The sequence below is a fragment of the Dermacentor variabilis genome, chromosome 3 (assembly GCF_050947875.1).
Source record: "Dermacentor variabilis isolate Ectoservices chromosome 3, ASM5094787v1, whole genome shotgun sequence".
Classification (NCBI taxonomy): domain Eukaryota; kingdom Metazoa; phylum Arthropoda; class Arachnida; order Ixodida; family Ixodidae; genus Dermacentor; species Dermacentor variabilis.
Genome location: NC_134570.1, coordinates 153,934,998 through 153,954,504, shown reverse-complemented (window position 1 = coordinate 153,954,504; position 19,507 = coordinate 153,934,998). Strand labels below are relative to the sequence as shown.

At 48.7% G+C, this 19,507-nt stretch overlaps 1 protein-coding gene across 1 annotated transcript; it reads left to right on the top strand.

Moving 5' to 3' along the window:
• The first annotated feature begins 576 nt into the window (after positions 1 to 576).
• Positions 577 to 18,868, top strand: LOC142576424 (endothelin-converting enzyme 1-like). Its single transcript, XM_075686554.1, has 4 exons — positions 577 to 1,047; positions 10,032 to 10,323; positions 15,883 to 18,168; positions 18,253 to 18,868. Exons 1-3 carry the CDS (start codon positions 806 to 808, stop codon positions 17,866 to 17,868), a joined length of 2,520 nt encoding a protein of 839 aa, XP_075542669.1. The 5' UTR covers positions 577 to 805; the 3' UTR covers positions 17,869 to 18,168; positions 18,253 to 18,868.
• The last annotated feature ends 639 nt before the right edge of the window (positions 18,869 to 19,507 follow it).

Sequence of the window (19,507 nt, the reverse complement as noted above, 5' to 3'; positions counted from 1 at the left end):
TCCTTGTTCTTTGATAGATGCATGCACTTATGGATGAAACAAGACGGAAGCGGCAAAAGGAAAAGCATTGCAAACATGAGTATTGAGATCAGTGAGATTTTGCACATTGGCAAATTAAGCCACCAAATAATTCCTCGACGAAAGCTTACCCATCTTTCATCCTTAGTACACGCCTCTTGTTGTTCAGACGATAACAAAAGTGGTCTCCACACGTGACCGTCTTCACAGCGGCAGAAGGAGAAAAAGAAGCAATCGCTAGTAGCAAAACGTATTCTTGTTTTCTTGCAACTTACAGTTTTATTAGGGACACAAAATGCTTACCTTTTTATTCTTGTAATTAAGGGTAATTTATGTTATCTTGTTTTTTATTATTTCATCTCAATTATGTTCTTATTTATTTCTTGTCTTACCCGGACTCTGTTATGCTAAGTTTTAGTTTGGTTACAATAATAGTAAAAACATTTACAAAACTGCCTGCTTCTTGCGGATCCCCAGTAGTGGGCATGAGCCACATTAGTTGAAAACAAGAAATAGAATCCCCTTCTCCGGCTGTTTCCGATATCGTAGGGAGCTTAAGAAGAAGAGGAGGAGGAAGAAGAAGAAGAACGCCGCGTCATTGTCGGGTTCGTCTCGCTGCCTGCAGTCTCAGCTCCTCTCACGGAAAAGCCGTCCTACAGGCTCTCGGGCTCGCCATTGTTCGTATCCCAAGTGGGCTCACCAGCGCCAGGTCCAACTGGAGGAGTCAAGGCCGGATAACTGTCCGACTCTTTCAAGGTTCGTCAAGTTCGAGGGGCGCTGGGTGACCATGCAGGATCCGGCAGTGCCGCGGCCTCGAAGTAGCCCCAGTACTGCCACCGACGATGCCGAAAGCATGAACGATGCCCAGAGTGTGCACGTGATGCCCACTGAAGAAGCCATTCGAGACGCACCAGAAGAAGAGGTAGCGTTGCCAATGGCTGCGGCGACGGAGTCGTTCAAGACTTGTCCCTTCGTTGCGACACGTAACTCAGGCTTTCCAGGCCATCCCAGGGACACGAACAACGACAGGTTAGTTATTTCAACTTTTCCTAGCTTTCTCATTGATAATAAAATTGATAAAATTCTAGAAGAAACCGTCGGTGATGAGTGGGAAAGTTAACGATAGCTTCCTTGCGTAACCTGCTGCCATATTCCCATGCCCTCCGTGAATAACAAAACTTTTTGGGTGCATCAGCAGATACGTCCTGACAATCTGGCTTCCCACCTAATCGCTAAATGATACCTAAGTAAAGTATATCACCTTTTAATCACAGCGCCCTCGCCATTGAAACTTTGCAGCAACTCCCCTTATCTCTAGCATCCTGACTACAACTTCGCAGCAATCAAGTGGCCGCACTCAACGCGGAAGTGTCGTTGCAGTTCGCAGCTCGCGCGTGGCCTCCTCACCTCATCCTCCGCCGAGTGCGTGAAATCACCCGCACGAGCGCCAACCAATCAGATGCCTTGAGCCCCACCTCCTCCACTTTCCCTCTATGCACCTCCAGGTTTTAACGCGATTAGCATTCTTAGGGTGCTTCACGAACTTTGCGGGGGCTTGCTGGCTAGCTATCTACGTCCCTTACCATTTTCCTGTAAACCTGGGTCTCTGGGTAGTCCAAGCTCGAATGGGTAGCGCATCTGGTTGCTGTGATGAGGAACCAGAATCTTAAATACACTGCGGGACCGACTTGGGTCACTAGGTATGTGGCACTGTGTACGTATGTGACGTAGCGCATCTGGTTGCTGTGATGAGGAACCAGAATCTCAAACAAACTGCGGGACCGACTTGGGTCACTAGGTGTGTGGCACTGTGTACGTATGTGACGTAGCGCATCTGCTTGCTGTGATGAGGAACCAGAATCTTAAACACACTGCGGGACCGACTTGGGTTACTAGGTATGTGGCACTGTGTACGTATGTGACGTAGCGCATCTGGTTGCTGTGATGAGGAACCAGAATCTCAAACAAACTGCGGGACCGACTTGGGTCACTAGGTGTGTGGCACTGTGTACGTATGTGACGTAGCGCATCTGCTTGCTGTGATGAGGAACCAGAATCTTAAACAAACTGCGGGACCGACTTGGGTCACTAGGTATGTGGCACTGTGTACGTATGTGACGTAGCGCATCTGACTGCTGTGATGAGGAACCAGAATTCCAAACAAACTGCGGGACCGACTTGGGTCACTAGGTATGTGGCACTGTGTACGTATGTGACGTAGCGCATCTGGCTGCTGTGATGAGGAACCAGAATCCCAAACAAACTGCGGGACCGACTTGAGTCACTAGGTATGTGGCATTGTGTACGTATGTGACGTAGCGCATCTGGTTGCTGTGATGAGGAACCAGAATCCCAAACAAACTGCGGGACTGACTTGGGTCACTAGGTATGTGGCACTGTGTAGGTGTGTGACGTAGCGCATCTGGTTGCTGTGATGAGGAACTAGAATCCCAAACAAACTGCGGGACCGACTTGGGTCACTAGGTATGTGGCACTGTGTAGGTATGTGACGTAGCGCATCTGGTTGCTGTGATGAGGAACCAGAATCCCAAACAAACTGCGGGACCGACTTGGGCCACTAGGTATGTGGCACTGTGTAGGTGTGTGACGTAGCGCATCTGGTTGCTGTGATGAGGAACCAGAATCCCAAACAAACTGCGGGACCGACTTGGGTCACTAGGTATGTGGCACTGTGTACGTATGTGACGTAGCGCATCTGGTTGCTGTGATGAGGAACCAGAATCCCAAACTGCGGGACCAACTTGGGTCACTAGGTATGTGGCACTGTGTACGTATGTGCCACATACCTTCACCGAGCCTCTTTCACGCCGATTTGGAGCACTGTGTTTGTGCCAGTAGAAGTGGTGCCACTCTTTAATGAACGTCTTTGATGCTAGCTTCGATAATTAGGTAATTTCTACGGGCTATTTACCACTCTACAACTACAAAAAATATCGTTTGAATTTGTAGCAGCATCGACGTCAAGGAAAATGAGGAGAACGGCAGCTGTCTAGTGACAGGTCAGCGCCTAGGAAGCCAAGCGGGCGCGTGGCTCAGATGACATGTGGTCCGTACGAGGTGGCCTGGAGATTGACCTGCCGAGGAATGACCATCAGCTAGAGCCTTCTGCTTACTAAAAATATGATCCTGTTTATTCTGGCTCATCGTCGTCGCTAATTTTCTATGCTACAAGATTCGTGACCACGGCCAGCGAACGTGCCAGATGACAACAATGCTTACAATGGTCAGCGTGGAACTACCGTCACGGATGGCAGCGATCGAACAACCCCTGCACCACAGCGTGATGTAGCTGCTCTTTCACTGAGGTTAGCCCAGTAATGGCCAGCGGAGCCCCAAGTCTGGATCGCTCAAGTAAACAGTGAGCTCGCCGTCGCGCAAGTCACGTCGCAGACTAAAAAATTCAATCATCTCGTATCCTTGCTGCCGGCCGAGATTTCCCCCTGGCTTCGCGACCTACCCTCGGCGACAGATCCTTTCGACATCCTCAAGAGCGAACTCGTCAAACGCACGACAATGTCGTAACAGCAACGGCTACAGCAGTTTCTACAAACGGAAGAGCTCGGGGATCCAAGCCATCACAGCTCCGGCGTCGTTTTCAACAGCTCCTTGGAAACAAGGCAGCCATATTCTACCAATACTTCCTTTGGGAATTGTTCCCACGTTTGCCCACCGCCGTCCCGCATCGTTCTGCTGACCGATAGCAGTTTGCCCGTGTCCCAGCTAGCCCAACTTGCCGACTCCGTCATAGACGCATGTAGTCCCACGGTTTCACTCCTGGAACATTTTCACTGCTGGTGCAAATTTGAACACATGCTCGAACTGAGGTTTATGCGGCTTTCCTCAAGCTCTTGTGCATCTCCATTGCGTGTGGTGCTCAAGGCATCTCCTGGAGAATGGCGGCCGTGCGGAGACGACCACGTGCTCAACAATGATACTATTCCGGATCGTTACCCACTTCCGGACATCGCAAATTTGTCTGCACCACTGCATGGAGCAACGATATTCTCCGAGATCGATCTGGTGAAGGCTTAATTTACCATCAAATTCCTGTGGAGCCACCGGATATTTCCAAGACTGCAATCATCACGCCATTTGGACTGTTCCGAGCACGTACGCATGCCTTTCGGCCTTCGCAATGCCGCGCAAACTTTTCAATGATTCATCGACACAGTGACAAGAGGATTATCTTTCTGTTTCGCGTACATCGACGATTTGCATGTCTTTAGTCGCGGCGCAGACAAAACATCCAAGATATGGACCAACTCTTTCAAGTGTATACGGCGAGGCCGAATACGGCCTTATCATCAATAGGACGAAGTGCGAATTCGGTGCGCTCAAGTTGAACTTCATCTGTCACCATGTCGACAAGAATGGCACACGTTCCTTGCAATTAAATATCCGGGTAATACAAGATTTTCCTAAGCCATCTTCCATCCTCAAGCTGCGCTAGTTTCTTTGCCTCCCGAATTCCTACAACCACTTAATCCCTCACTGCGCTGTTTTTCTCCAGCCCCTAACGGACATGCTCCAGGGCAACAAATCCAAAACAGCTGCACTCACCTGGTCCCCAGGCGCATTAACCACTTTTGATGTCATCAAGACCAAGCTGTCTCAGGCAACCCTTCTCATCCATCCAAGACCAGGAGCCCCACTTTACCTCATGACCGATGCGTCCCATGCAGCAGTCGGAACAGTTGGCGGATAATGTCTGGCAGCCCCTTGCCTTCTTTTCTCTGAATCACTCATCCACGGAGACCCGCTACAGCGCATTAGGAAGAAAACTCAGAATGTACATGGCTGTACGTCACTTCCGACACTTTCTGAAGGGTCGAGAGTTCCACATTGACAGACCCCAAACCTTTGACCTTCATTGTTCGGTCGAATGCTGCAAAATTTTCATCACGGGAAACACACCACCTCTCCTCCATCGCGGAATTCAAGAAATTCACGAAGGACGTGCGGCGCGTGCACGGAAAGGACAATGCCGCAGTGGACGCGCTTTAGCACTGTGCCTCTTCCATCACTTCGCCACACTTGCTTCCCAGCAACAAGACGACACAGAGGTAATCGCGCTTCGTGGAAAACCTGGCGCCTTACGTCTGCGTGATGTCCGCTTTTCACTTTGTGGCATCCCTATTCTTTGTGATGTCTCCACGTGCACCCCACGTGCAGTCGTTCCACTCAGTTTCCGGAGCACCGTTTTCCATGCCCTTCATAAGTCATCCCACCCTGGAATCCATGCCACGCAACAACTGGTAACACAACGTTTCGTCTGGCCGGGCATCAACAAGGACCTGCGTGAATGGGCACGTGGTTGTATGGTATGCGAACAATCGAGCGTTCACCAACACACAAGGGCACCTTTCAGCTCCTTTACTCCACCCCCTTAACGATTCGACAAGGTACATATTCACGTTTTGGGGCAACGGCCGCCATCAAAGGGGAGCACCCACATTCTTACCGGCATAGATCGCTTTACCCGATGGTCACAAGCTTTCCCTCTCCCCGACATCCCTACTGAGGCCATCGCAAACGCGTTCGTCGCAGGCTGGGCTTCGCGATGCGGCGTGCCATCTATTACTACAACGGATAGAGGACGCCAGTTTGAAACGGCACTATTCAATAACTTGCTTACCCTCCTAGGCACTTCTCGCATACACACCACGGCATATCGCCCCATCATCAATGGTCTTGTCCAACGTTTTCACCACTCCATTAAGACCTCCCCCAGAGCACAGCCTGACGTCACTTACTGGTCCACCTCACTACCACTGGTTATGCTGGGTGTTCTGGCTACACTGAAGCAGGATCTGCGCTGCACGCCTGCCGAGATGTTTTTTGGAGCACCACTACGCCTTCCAGGGAAATTATTCCGCCCTACCGTTTCATCGCTGTGCCCTGACCCAACCGAGTACATCAACAGTCTACGAGCTTCACTCCAAACAGTTCGTGCTCCTGAACCACGCTGTCAGCACCGTACCGCTTCTCATATTTCCAAAGAGCTGGCGACGTTCTCTTATGCTTTTGTTCACCGTGACTCCATGTGCAAGCCCCTGCAAAGCCCTTACGACGGTCTATACGGTGTCATCCATCGTGCAGACAAGCAGTTCACTGTGGACTTAAATGACTAACAGGACAGTATCTTTATCGATCACTTCAAGCCCGCCTTGATTGAGGACCCACTCCCTCAGTCACCGGAAAAGCCTATCAACCCAGGGCTAGCTGGTCCTAGCCAATCATCAAACACACTTCAACTCCCAACACTGTGACCCAAACTCCTTAGTTCCGGCTACCTGCACGGCTCCATCAATAGAGTGGTGCGTCTTGTAGCAGAATTGACATTGGGGAATATGAGGACGGCGGCTGGCTAGGGATAGGCCATTGTCTAAGGAGTGAAGCGGGCGCGTGACTCATATCACGCGTGGCCGGTGCGAGGTGGCCGGGAGATTGATACGCCGAGGAATGACTGTTAACTAGGGCCTTCTGCTGAGTAAAAATATACGCATGTTTACTATGGCTCACCGTCATCACTAATTCAGCACGCCACAAATTTATACGATGCTCGGCGGAATCGCATCCGCGTCGAGCGCGGACTTTACGGAGGCGCCTACTGACGGCACTAGCGTGTGCAGGGAGAAGCAGCGTGCAGTAGCAGCAATGCAGCTGCAGGGAAGCCCGGCTGCTTTTCCACCGGCCATTTTCCGCGACGGACGATTTCGACCATCCCAGTGTACCATTAGAAACCCTTTCAAATTTCTTCCGCGCTGTGCAGAATCGAACCCACTCCACAGGGCTTCCTCAAGGACAGTATCCCGGCGCTTTAGCAGGCTGCGCCATTATCGCACTGGCTATATATGCCGCTTGTCAGTGAAAGTCTTTGTATGGATGCGCTACCGATATCATATTGTGCAAAATCGCCCAACACTAATCCAATCTGGGCGAAGTTGCTAAAGAAAGCTACCGCTTCTCAAATTAGGAAGATATTCGGGCGTGTCAGAGGGCACAGGTCCTAACCCTGTGCTCTGTGTGTATTCGCAGGCTTCTTTCACTCTCGGAAAGAACACTTTTATGTAGCACGTATTGAGCAACAGAAAGCTGTATCGAGAGTTTCTCATGTTGCTCTGCAATTTTCTCTTTGACACTTTGGTCTAACTATAATATTTAGGAAGTTGATTAAATAATTAGGACTAATTATATAATTAGGGGGAATGCAAAAAGAAATTCTGAGTATCTCCAGGCGACGGCAAACATTACCTTGGTTCTGTCTAGCTAGGTGGCATATGCGTATCTATGGTTTGGCTCAAGTAAGGTGAAATACTCTGTATATATGTCTACATGAAATGCTCTAAACGCCTAGGGCCCGCTGTAGGTGGGCGCCCACTTTGGCTGTGTAATGGGTACGGGGTGTTAAAAGTTGAACCTCCCTAAAAAGCGTCATTGCCAATCAGACCTTTATAGACATACGAAGAAGACGCACTTTAGAGTTTATTCGTTAAAATTAAGCTATGTGGTGATGAAACTCTATTATCCTGTGCAATTCTTTATTTCAGTGCGCTAACAGAAATAAACAAGCTACCCAGGAACCTAAAGATTTGTTACGACATACAAAAATATTCGATATTCTTTATTTTAGGTATAACTTTTTTTAGCCACACTAAGCCTCGTGAAACGAAAGTCCTTCGTGTCTTCAGCCTGAAGGTGGCCAAACTTCCACTTGCGTCTGCTGTTGTGCAGGAGCAGTGATGTTGGATGCTATCATCTGGTTTTTGCGCGATAACAAGTGAGCAAAATGACACAAAAATTTCATAAAAGACACTACAGAAAGTTGTCTGAGAAGCTTGATAGTTATCAAGCAGCAGAAGCGATTTGGAAAATCCGAACGGCATTCCGAGTGTACGTTATGGGCACGAAACATATAAGTATGTAACACAGTAGCTTCAAGAGAGGCCAAACGTTTGTGCAAAGTGAGTCATATTTTTGGAGGCCTCGTGCAAGCTGTCATTATGCGATATGTTTAAGAAGAGAGACCTTCAAAAAAGCCACAGTGATGCGATTGCTGTGCCGTACAAGTCTTGGTGATCAGAGATTGTCGGTTAAATGTAAAAATAAATAAGTTAGAGGCCAACAATAAGGACTGCTTGAAGTGTGAATGTCGGTTTTGGTAAGCAGTGGTTTCCGGCAAAATTTTTATGCCGGATTTTGACAACCGGAATTTGAAGACCTGAAACTGTGCCAAGATGAAACATGTACATTCAGCACACGCGATTCGCCATTTATTGTCACGCACAGTGTTTCGGTAATTCGCCAAGTTTCTTACTAATCGCATGTGTCCCTATGCGACTATTGTCTCCTCAAGCAAATCGAAATGCACTTGAAATTAAAGCGCTTTCAATCCCGTGAAGACATCAAGAGAAACTAGTCTGGCACAACGCACACATCACGAGGAGAGGTTCGAGGACTTTCTTTAGAAGTTGAAGGGCCACGAGACTCGGCCTGCGAAAACAGGAGGAAAATGAACACATTTAAGCAGATTGGCGCAACCAGGCGACACTTTTTTTTTCTTCCGGTAGCATGGTCGGATACCTTAAGGACACACATCGTACGTCTGACACGATGCACGTTCGGTTCGGCAACGCGGAGTGCAGATGCTACCAGCTAGTGTCAAAAGACACAAAAACAAAGATTACGCAGAAGGCACAGACGATGATTGTTAATGTAAGCGAATAGCCAAACTCTTCTGGAAAGCCATTCGGTCGCTTCGTTAAAAAAATTATGCGCTTAAAAAGCGTATATTTGCTGCAGCTAGGCTATTAAGGTGGCGTTTGTTACATCGTTGCGTAATTCCTTAGCGAACAGAGCCGTTAACCAGCACATCTGATAAATATATATATATATATATATATACATATATATATATATATATATATATATATATATATATATATATATATATATATATATATCTGCAGATGTGCTGGTTAACGGCTCTGTTCACACACACACATATATATATATATATATATATAGCTGCGTCGCGCAAGGCGACTGCCATACTTGGCAGCAGCCACAGAAGGAGAGGGAGGCAGGCGGCGTTCGGGCATAAACGTGGCCCGAAACTCGGCCGCGCGAGAGCACGGACCATTTGCATCGGCGCCTTTGTGCCGATCGTCGGCGAAACTGCGGCAGCAAACACCGGCCACTAGGAAGGATCGAAGTGCCAAAGAAAGCTATTCGCTTTAGAACAGGCGTGCGTTGGTTGCTTCTCGAAAGGGCTCCTCTCAAGGTTTATTATTGCAAACAGATGCGGTGAGTACATCAACCATTGGCGATCGTGTCCGCAAACTATTACTCCGATGCACGCCGCGAAAACAGCTCGTAACTGAAACACTAGCGCCCGCGTTCTCCTCGAAATAGCCACTGTGGCGGTGAGCGAGTGATTTAATTCCCTTACGGGTGCGCGGTGCCTGCAGTACCCAAATATCCTGCGGTAAAGCAAAAAATTCGGGGATTTCCGCGAAACACCGAGCTCCGCCTCTGGAAATTCTCTGAGCAACGAGATAACAACGTAGACAAAATACAGGAAGGGAGACAAGACGAGAATGCCGTTGGTCTAGACAAAGGGAGAGAGCACCCGCTGCGGGAGCGTAGCTCGCCTCCTCGCATCGTGTATTGCATTAGTTGTCATCATAGGCCGGGAAAACTTCTTCATAAGTCGAGTCACTCACGCTCACATCGATCTGCGAGTCTGAGTCCAAGTGAGACCTAAGCAAAATAAATATGCTTTGTGAGTGAGTCTTAGTGAGTTACGTTTTTTTCTGTTTGTTATTTTTTCCGCTCGATGGCTGCCGTCTCGTCTACTACTAAACAACTTTTTTTAAGTGCTGAGTAAAACACTGCCTGGATGGCGTTTTACTACTTCTAGCCTTTGAACAAAAATTTCACCGAGGCCTGGTGACCGGCCTTTCAATCGGTGTCGACTTGCTAATTCGCAGAGGATCCTCAAGCAGCAAACTTGCCAACGACATGAATCCCGAAACCGCCTCGTCCGGATGGGCGCCGATGGCCGACAGGCGTTTGACGAATGGATCCAAAGGCTCTGTCCGCTCCTCGCTACCGCCTCCAAAGCTGGAGAAGAAACACTGGCAAATCCCGCCCTCCAAGCATGCACTCAGTGCGATGCGGGACTTCTCGCCCTATTCCTCCTTGGCCAGCCCAATGTCCAGTTCCACCGGCGACGCCATGAGTCCTAGGCCACGTTCGTCGAGCGGCACTCCGGTGACGCAGGTAAATCGTTCAGTTTGCTAGGTGGGAGTTGGTGGAAAATTGTAGAGATGTCATATTACCGTGGCTACGGAAACTCACCTACGCACTATACGGCAGCCTTGTACCTATGTCATTTCCAGACAGGAACATTTACTATGAGAACAGCTGCATACGGCATGAATGAAAATTATGCAGGTCTCACGCACCGTGTGAATTAGTGTTACGTATGGGAAACTTCGAAGGTACCCAGGCTTTCTAGCGTAGTTCAGAGTTCTGGAAAGCACTAGCAAACAGAGCAACATGTTTGCTGAGGCGTATCTAGGAGAACGCACACTGGGCAAATGCACACCCTGAAATTTCGGCATACCAGTGTATACCTGGCACAAAATGACGTGCGACAACACCCTCCTGCTCAAACAACCGCTCCCCAACCAAATTTGTGTGCATGCCCCCCTCCCCCCCCCGCAAAAAACGATAGTATGATGGCGTCGGCAATGACACAACTGATTTGTTGTATTCCGGCGAAGAAACGTCACGACCTGATCGTTACTACCTGGGTGGGGCCCTAAGGTGGCAAAATGTCGCACAGCATCTAAAAGCACTATAGCTGCCATTGCCATAGAAGGGGGGAGGGAGTGGCGTTATCTCTCAGCCGGTGATAATTTTTTAAGGGTACATGATTGAGTGAGCAATAAACCAATCTCTATTGTCTTGAATTTGTCTTATAAGATAAGAACTCATTATAAAATGCGAAAAGCTTCATCTTACAACCATAACTTTCTGTCAACGGAACCTGCGCAGCGCCTTGAAATAAGCTTTAGTGAATATGGCAGGTTTACTGACAGCCTATCGTCATTCCCGAATTAGAGGAGCAAATCAGTAATCATACCACCAGCTTGATAACATCGTCGTAGCCATCGCCGTCATCTTGCTGCTGCCGTCACACTCATGCTTGCATCGCACGTACTTCACACACTATCAAGGCGTTACACTCGCCTTACACAAATGTGATGGTCCATCCGGTAAATGTTTGCTTAACCCCAAATGACTCTCGATAGCCAGCTACCTGTCAAATTATTCGCACAACATCGATTCCCACAGTGTGTAGAATCTGCGTAACGATTTTATTGAAGAGACCACAAATGATGCGCCGCAAAAGCCTACCTACCTACCCACCCACCCACCCACCTACCTACCCACCGACTTAACTCAAAGGGCCCATCACGTGGCAAAGACTGCTTCGCATTGATAGCGCAGTCTGGCGTGGAACGGACGCCCCTAAGTTAGACGCGCCATTTGCTATATGCCAGAGGGAAGAACGTAGAAAGTCACTGCGAAATGAGTGCTCACTACGCAACCTGCTGTGGCACCGACGCAGGTGGGTGCGGCGCTAAGGGTACCCCGACGACCGATGGCGACACGAAATATCCACAACGAATGTTACAGAACCCTTCGCAATCTGATAATTCTGGGTTCTTTTTTGGTTGAACAAATCCAACATATCATAAAATAGCTGGCACTTGGGAGCTTGTAATTCAAATACTGTCCATCACTTGCATGGCGCTCTTCGACCATACTTGACCCTTGCGCCGATAAACGCTGCACATCATTATCATCAGATACCATTATACCCCAAAACATATCTTCGCAACAAAACAGCCCTTTCGTATCGTGCACAAAGGTCGTTGATAAAGCCATTCTTAAACAAGTATTAGTTTGTTACACGGAATAACCAAACGGGTTGACCATGGGAATGGACCTTACTAGGTTCTCACGTGTCATGGCGGGAAGGGACCCTTTGCCTGCCGGATTTGAGGAATTCGGGCGAGAGACCTGGGACTCGACAGCAGCTGTGGTTCCAGTCAAGAGCACGATAAGTGGGTCGAAGATATCAGGCCCTTACGTGCTCTCATTTGTCTCGTCCCGATACTGGAACGCCCAAGTCAAGTATGTCTTCTCTTGTGAGTCTCTGAAGAATCCGGTGTCCAAGGTCGACTTGGTCACCAGTCCCAACTCAGTTCTTGGATTAGTTGACGTAGAGGAGAACATCCAGCTCGTGGTGGTGGACCCAAAAGTCAAGGGTGACCTCTGCGTGACCTAATAGCTCCTGTTAGGGCATGTAGATATTAAAGAAAGCACGAACCGCAAACACGTTACGCAGGCTGTTCTTATAGAAATACTGTTTACGAAATAGCGGAGCTCCACGAACGCATAGACGCCAGCAACAGCGCCATCGTCGACATCTTACATTTGGTAGCGTCGCTGGAAACGTTGTTGTCTTGACTTAGTGCTTGTATTATTGGGGGTAAAGACAAGGCCGTTTTAAGTTCATGCTTATATACCTTAGCGAGCAGTTAAGTAGAACATAGTCCATCACTGCAATATTAGTTGTGTGTGCTGCGGCTGAACCCAGCGCAATGAAATGGCTCCAACAGCGTCACGAAGTAGCGACAAGTGCTAACAGCGGCCTCCTGGAGCGCTATAACGTAAAGTTGTTCCAAACTTTTCTATTCCAATTCTGCAATCAGCCCTCCGCGATTGGTCAAAAACTTCTTTGACCACCCCACTTCGCCTGTCTCTCACGCTACGTCACGAAAACCGCGCAAGCTCCCCATCTGATATGACGTGTACACACTGATTGAGCATGATTAGAAAGAAAAAAATAGTTATTTCTGATTCCATGCTTTTTCGCCATTAGCCCTCGGCTATTGGTCAAAAGTTTTCAGGAGGCACCCACTTCACCTGCCTGTCATGCGACGTCACAAAACCGTGAAAACTCACCACGTCAAAGTGACGTGTAGGCGTTAAAGGTGCATTAGTATGCCGAACAAAACTGAATTTTCTTCTGTATTAGATAAAACAAGCCGCTCAGTGTAGGCACTGCGGCTATTCAGAGAAAAAATTCAGTTTTGGTTCGGCATATTAATGGTCTTTAACGCGTACACGTCACATTGACGCGGTGAGCTTTCGCGGTTTTGTGACGTCGCGTGACAGGCAGGTGAAGTGGGTGCAGCCCGAAAACTTTTGACCAATAGCCGAGGTCTAATGGCAAAAAGGCGTCGAATCAGAAATAACGATTTTTCTTTTGTTCTTTGCAGTCATGCATAATCAGTGTGTTCACATCATATGAGATGGGGAGTTACCGCGGTTTTCGTGACGTCGCATGGTAGGTAGGCGAGGTGGGGTTGGTTGAAAAAAGTTGCTGGCCAATGGCGAAGGGATGATTGCGGAATTGGAACAGGAAAGTTTGGAACAGCTTTACGTTATAGCACCCCTGGTCTGTGTCGAGAGAAAAATTTATTTGAGCGAGCCCTACAAGCCGCGTAACATTAAGCGGCTGTGTAACATCACGGCGGCCAATCCGGGAGTTCAGCGTCTTTCTTAACGTCATTCACTCCTTTCCCTTTCTATTTGCATGAACAAACAGGGAAAAATTCGGCAAGTGCAAAAGCAGTTATCATCATATCAAAACAATATAATTTCAAAGGGCACGTCTGGGAGCAAACGTGCGGGCCGATTGCGAACGGAGAACGATGCGTGATGAAGCGCGTGTCTTGTGCCAGCTGCTTCTGGCCGAAACTCGGGGATGAGCTGAAGTTATTTTTTTTCATCACGTATTGGCCACCCAAATAAAGCAGCCGTCCATTTGTGCCGTACTAATCCCTTTTTACATTCTTTCCTTCCGAAGACAACTAGAGAACGGAATCACCTTTCCCCCTCCATAGCTGCCACTGAGGACCAAGCGTTGTTCAGGTCAGCAGTTACTGAACACTTACTGGTGTAGCTGCAAACTAATGTTGTTGTTTTTTCCTGTAAATTCGTTTTATTGTTTTCTGTTTTATTTGCATCGTACTTAACCCCTCTGTAACGCCCTCTGGGTCTTGAGGGTATACTAATAAATAAATAATGAGCTGCTTGCAGTCTTGTCGAAAGCGCCACCGGCCCTGCGAGCTAAATAGGTCTACGACTGACAAATATTATATATATATATATATATATATATATATATATATATATATATATATATATATATATATATATATATATATATACGCCTTAGGTCTTTTAATTGAAGCTCTTCGCGGATGGTGGTGCGGATAAGAGCACGTAGATCTGGAGAATGGGGAACCTGAGGATCGCTGCTGTCATGTGGAAGACGAATAGACTGCAGCTCGTCGAGGCGTTGACACGTTGAAGTGATGTCTAGGACAGAAGCCGGATTATGCACGATTAAGGCGTTGAACGCGACAGGCCAAATGCCTTTTAAGATGTGACGAACGCGTTCGGCTTCCGTCATGCTAGGATTCGCACGGCGGCACAGAGTCAACACATCCTCTATGTATGAGGCGTAAGACTCTTGGGGAAGTTGGCGGCGCGTTCCCAGCTTCTGTTTGGCGACTTCTGCACGGCCAGACGAGGAAGCGAAGATTTGCCGCTGCTTCGAGGTAAACGTGGACCAATCCGCGATGTCGGATTCGTGGTTGAAATACCGTCTTTGCAACACCGGTCAAGTAGAAGGCGACGTGCCTCAATTTCTGGGTATCGTTCCACTTGTTGCAAGAACTCACGCGGTCGTAGTGGTCGATCCAATCGTCTACGTCATCACCGCCGAGTCCCGCAAACATAGAGTTTCTCACTATAACACCTAGAGGGTAATTTGGCGCCACCGTCTATGAGAGTTTCTTAAGGGGGCGCCGTGCCATCATGGGAATGACGGTATATGTGTCTGCGAGGCTCGTGTTGGCTGGTGTTGTAAGAGGCTTCTTCTAAAACGTGGATATGGCTGTGCAAATAACGCGTTCTTAAAGTAAAATCTTCATAAAATGTTTCCATTCACGCATATTACATCTTTTTCAATTCGCATATGTCGGTGGAGAGATCAAAGCCTTTCTTACTTTTCGAAGAGGGATAGGCTTTTTTTACAACAATACATAGAAGTCGCCAGAAGATGAGAAAAAAAATTATATGAATAATTAGCGACAAACGACAGTTACGAAAACATATACAGCAAACGTCCGTTATGCTCAATGACCCCATAACTTCAATGGACTTCTCCAGAACCGCATACGCGTTCCAAGAAGGTGGTTTCTTTGCCCAGGCGAGCGACAAAACGCACACACTCATACCTACGCGCTGAATATCACAGAATACCAGCCAGATTAAGTTTCTAATGGCCTAAAAGTCAAAACCAAATGTGATCTTGTAGTCAATAAAATGTGTACGTGGCAGTCATCTGAACGAGAGCGGCATAATTTGAGGGAGCTGGCTGCCAACAGTGTTCAAGAGGCGCCGGTATGATTGGCAGATGTCTAGGACCTGAAAGTGGCTCTAATACGCGCTTTCATTACACAGCTATGACTTTCTCTATCTCTCTTGTTTTTCTTTTTTTTTATGGGTTCCTATACCCTTGGGCATTTCATCACCAATTTTTAGCAACGATTGTGGCCCAGCAGCTTAAGAACGGACGCCTGGAGCGAGCCTGAACTTTCTACAAATAGCCGAGCTATCGAGGAACCACTATCGGGAAAATACCCCATAGGTGAGCGTTCTGAACATAAATTTCCCTCTCTCTCCACGCAGAGATCACCATGGAAGACGCTACCGCGCTCCGTCGCAGGGAGCGTCGCAGCGGTACTGGTCGTGGTTGTCGCGGGCGCTATGATGCTGATCTTGCTCGTTGCGTCCGGCCGAAGCCGCAAAGCTGCGACCGACGGCTGCCGAAGCGAGGAGTGCCACCAGTACGCGAAGCGGCTCCGCGACTCGCTCAACGAGTCCGTGGACCCGTGCGCCGACTTCACGCGCTACGTGTGCGACGGATGGCGCCGAACGCACGAGTTCTCGGTGGCCGAGGAAGCCTTCTTGTCGACCTTCGACAAGATGTCGAGGTTCGTGCAGGCCCTCGACGTTCCGCCGCGCGGCCAGAGCGCCCTCCAGCGGGCGGCAGCGTTCTACCGCAGCTGCGTGAGCGTACTTCACGGTGAGCGCAACGAGATGCCGCGAGTCGAGCGGGCCTTGACCGCCGCAGGCATCACTTGGCCCTATAAACACAAAGCTACGCCCGACCTTCTGCACACGCTGCTGTACGTCCACCTACGGCTTCACTGGAGCGTACTCTTCAGCGTCAACGTCACTGGCGGCGCGAGCGGACGTCCCATCACGCTGAGCCTGATACCTTCCGTGGAAATGGCACTTTTTAAGAAACGCCTGGAACTGATCAGAGAACCCCACAAAGCCAGACAATATTTCGACACCCTTGTTTCGGCATTCGGCTCGCACGCGAAACCGGGCAACAAACGCTTCACCTTCAGAGAGACTCTCACAACCGAAACCATAGCGTTCGGTGCTCTTTACGTTGGTCTCTTAAACGGCAGCGCGACACCGCAGGCACTGAATACGAGCTTCATGATCGGAACGATTCCGAATCTCACGCAAGCCCGTTGGGATGCCACATTCAGTTCTCTGGGCATAACTAGGAAGGTCTCGCTCGTGACGACCAATCCCACGTACGTGACGCAATTATTTTACTTGTGGAGGTACCTGGGAGAATCGCGGCTCCACCAGTTCGTGTCCTGGTGCACCATCCAGATTGCCGCGCTCTACACCAACCGGCTACTAGTGGAAAATTTTTACGGGAGCCAGAAGACCGCGCTCCTGCGACATGGCGCGTTCTGCTTCAGCAAAGCCTACCTGCTTTCGGGAACGACCATGTTCAGCTCATCTGTAAGGCACATGCTCGTCGGTGACACTCGGGTCCAGGCCGAGCGGCTGCTGTGGAGCGTTCGGCACGCTTTCTCGCGCAGTCTGCAGAGCTGGCCGCACAGCGACAACGCCAGCATCGCGAAGGTGCTGCAGGCCCTCAGTGAAAGAGATTTCACCGCGAGCGCGCTCGCTGTTTTCGACGAAACCAGCGCCGGCGGAGAGGCCGAATCCCTGGACAGCAGAGACATGACGTCGTCGCTCGTCGACAACTGGATTGCGGCGGCCGTTCCGTACAGAACCGACATATCGCGCATCGCCTCGACGGCCATCGAGCAGTTGTCTTTCACCGCTCTAACGGCCGACGGGAGAGTCGTGCTGATGCCGTACGCTTTCGCGTTTCCCTTCTTCGACGTGCGCGGCACTCCGGCGATGAACTACGCGGGCGTCGGTTTCCATTTCGCCAACGCGCTCAGCCAGTTGACCTTCATACCGCACATAGGCGACCTGGATAGCCCCCTCTATCGATTCTACAACTGCACCGGCGTCTCGTTCGCAACCGTCAGCGCCAGTCCTGAGCGGCTCTTGGGCGCCTTCTCCGCGTTCGCCACCCAGCCGCTATTTGACGCGTTCCACAACGCGACGGCAAATCTGGGGACCAGCGCCAGTCTGCCGGGACTGCCCGCCCTGTCTGACTCTCAGCTCTTTTTCGTGGCTCTCTGTTACGCCAAGTGTCATGGCAGCTGGACTGGAGGGCTCTCGGAGCCCGAGTGCGGAGACTTCCTGCCGTACGTGGAGGCGTTCTCGAAAGTCTTCGCCTGTCCGGTCGGCTCGCCCATGAAGCCGGTCAAGAACTGCGAACTCTTTTGATTTCAGACTCCGTGGTACTACCGCGGCGTCGTCTCGAACTCTACATGGCTAACCTCTGTGTTCTTTTTTCCGGTTTCACGCCTTTCGATTCTTCTCAACATCTACGCGACACACCTTTACTTAAAACAGAGCCCAGATAACTACGTCCGTGTCACAAATAGCCGCAGGAGAACTTTAGAGAAAGCTCATACGGCATAATAAGACGAAAATCTGCCGTTGTTTGCATTCATCAAGAAAATAATCTACTGATTTATTGCCATGCTTTACCGCTCTTCCTGGTGTAATGAAGAGCACACGAAGGTGCTTTACCGCTCTTCCTGGTGTAATGAAGAGCACACGAAGGTGCTTTACCGCTCTTCCTGGTGTAATGAAGAGCACACGAAGGTGCCAAGGTTGAGTTAAATTTTTAATGTTGTCTTCTGTACGTCATATAAGAACGAACTACTTGCTGTTTCGCACGCGTGAGGCTTGACAGTTGATGAAGGACCGAGAACACTTTAGTTATCAAGCTAGGGCGCACTAGTGAACGCCTGGTGCCTCTTACCAGCGTGCTTGCTCCTGTGTTTTACTTTTTGTTGTCAAGAGACTGCAGCTTGAATCCTTGGAGACGCAACGTTGGTATTTTGAACTTCACAATGCTTTGTAGTTGATCCGTTGCATTGGCTATGTTCGATGTGCTCATCGCACGGACTAGTTTCGGCCGGCGTGCACTGTCGAATTCATTTATGTAGCGCATTGCGGGCGTCGTTCTGCGTCAAGTTTTCTCTGTTACTGGTGAGATGCATGAAGTATGTTGCGTAAACTTTGCTTTGTGAGGTATTCTGCTTAGGTATCATTTGTGCAATCGCCACAGCAATAATTGCCTCATTCTTGCCCGCTCTGAATGCAAAATTTTTTCCAGCTTCGCATTCTGCAAACTTCATGCTAACTTTGTTTATAATCCCCTTGATCCGGAGCAGTCTATTTGCATTTTTCCTTGAGAATTAGCGTATATATAGGTAACAAGAAATAGTTAGCGCTAATACCACACAATCGTTCGTTCATCTTGTGAATGGTTTTTCTTTTGATTAATAGCATGCACATAGGGAAAGCAATTAATTAATCATTGTCTGTGTTTTGTAATAAAATTAGGTGAACATGCTGAATTGAGTGACCTGTTGTGTGTACATGGTTTGTCAGTACTTGTTGTTGATTTGCAAACTACAACTGTTGTTCCTATATCGTATTTATGTTGATAAGTCTAAATTTCAAAAGCTGATGTTCCTGTATATTATATTTTATATATCTTTATTATTGTTCTGTATTCTATTTTTTTATTATTATTTCCAGCCTTGTTTTGTTACTATTAATGTAACCACTCCTGCTTGGGCCCGAATAGGGCCTGCAGTATTTGTAAATAAATAAATAAAAAAAAAACAAGTGCGACAGGCTGTTTCTCTCAAACATGTGCATTTAGGCTTCTATGCATTTCAATATGCGTCCATGTCCACGTGGCCGAGGTGAGTTCGCTGTGATGTGTGCACGGTAATCTGCTTTCACTTTGGTTATCATTTGAAAGCCTGCTTGTATAATCCGCGATCACGTCACAATCCACACGCTTGCAGAATCACAGAGGCATTCTACTGGTTGTGCGTGTGCG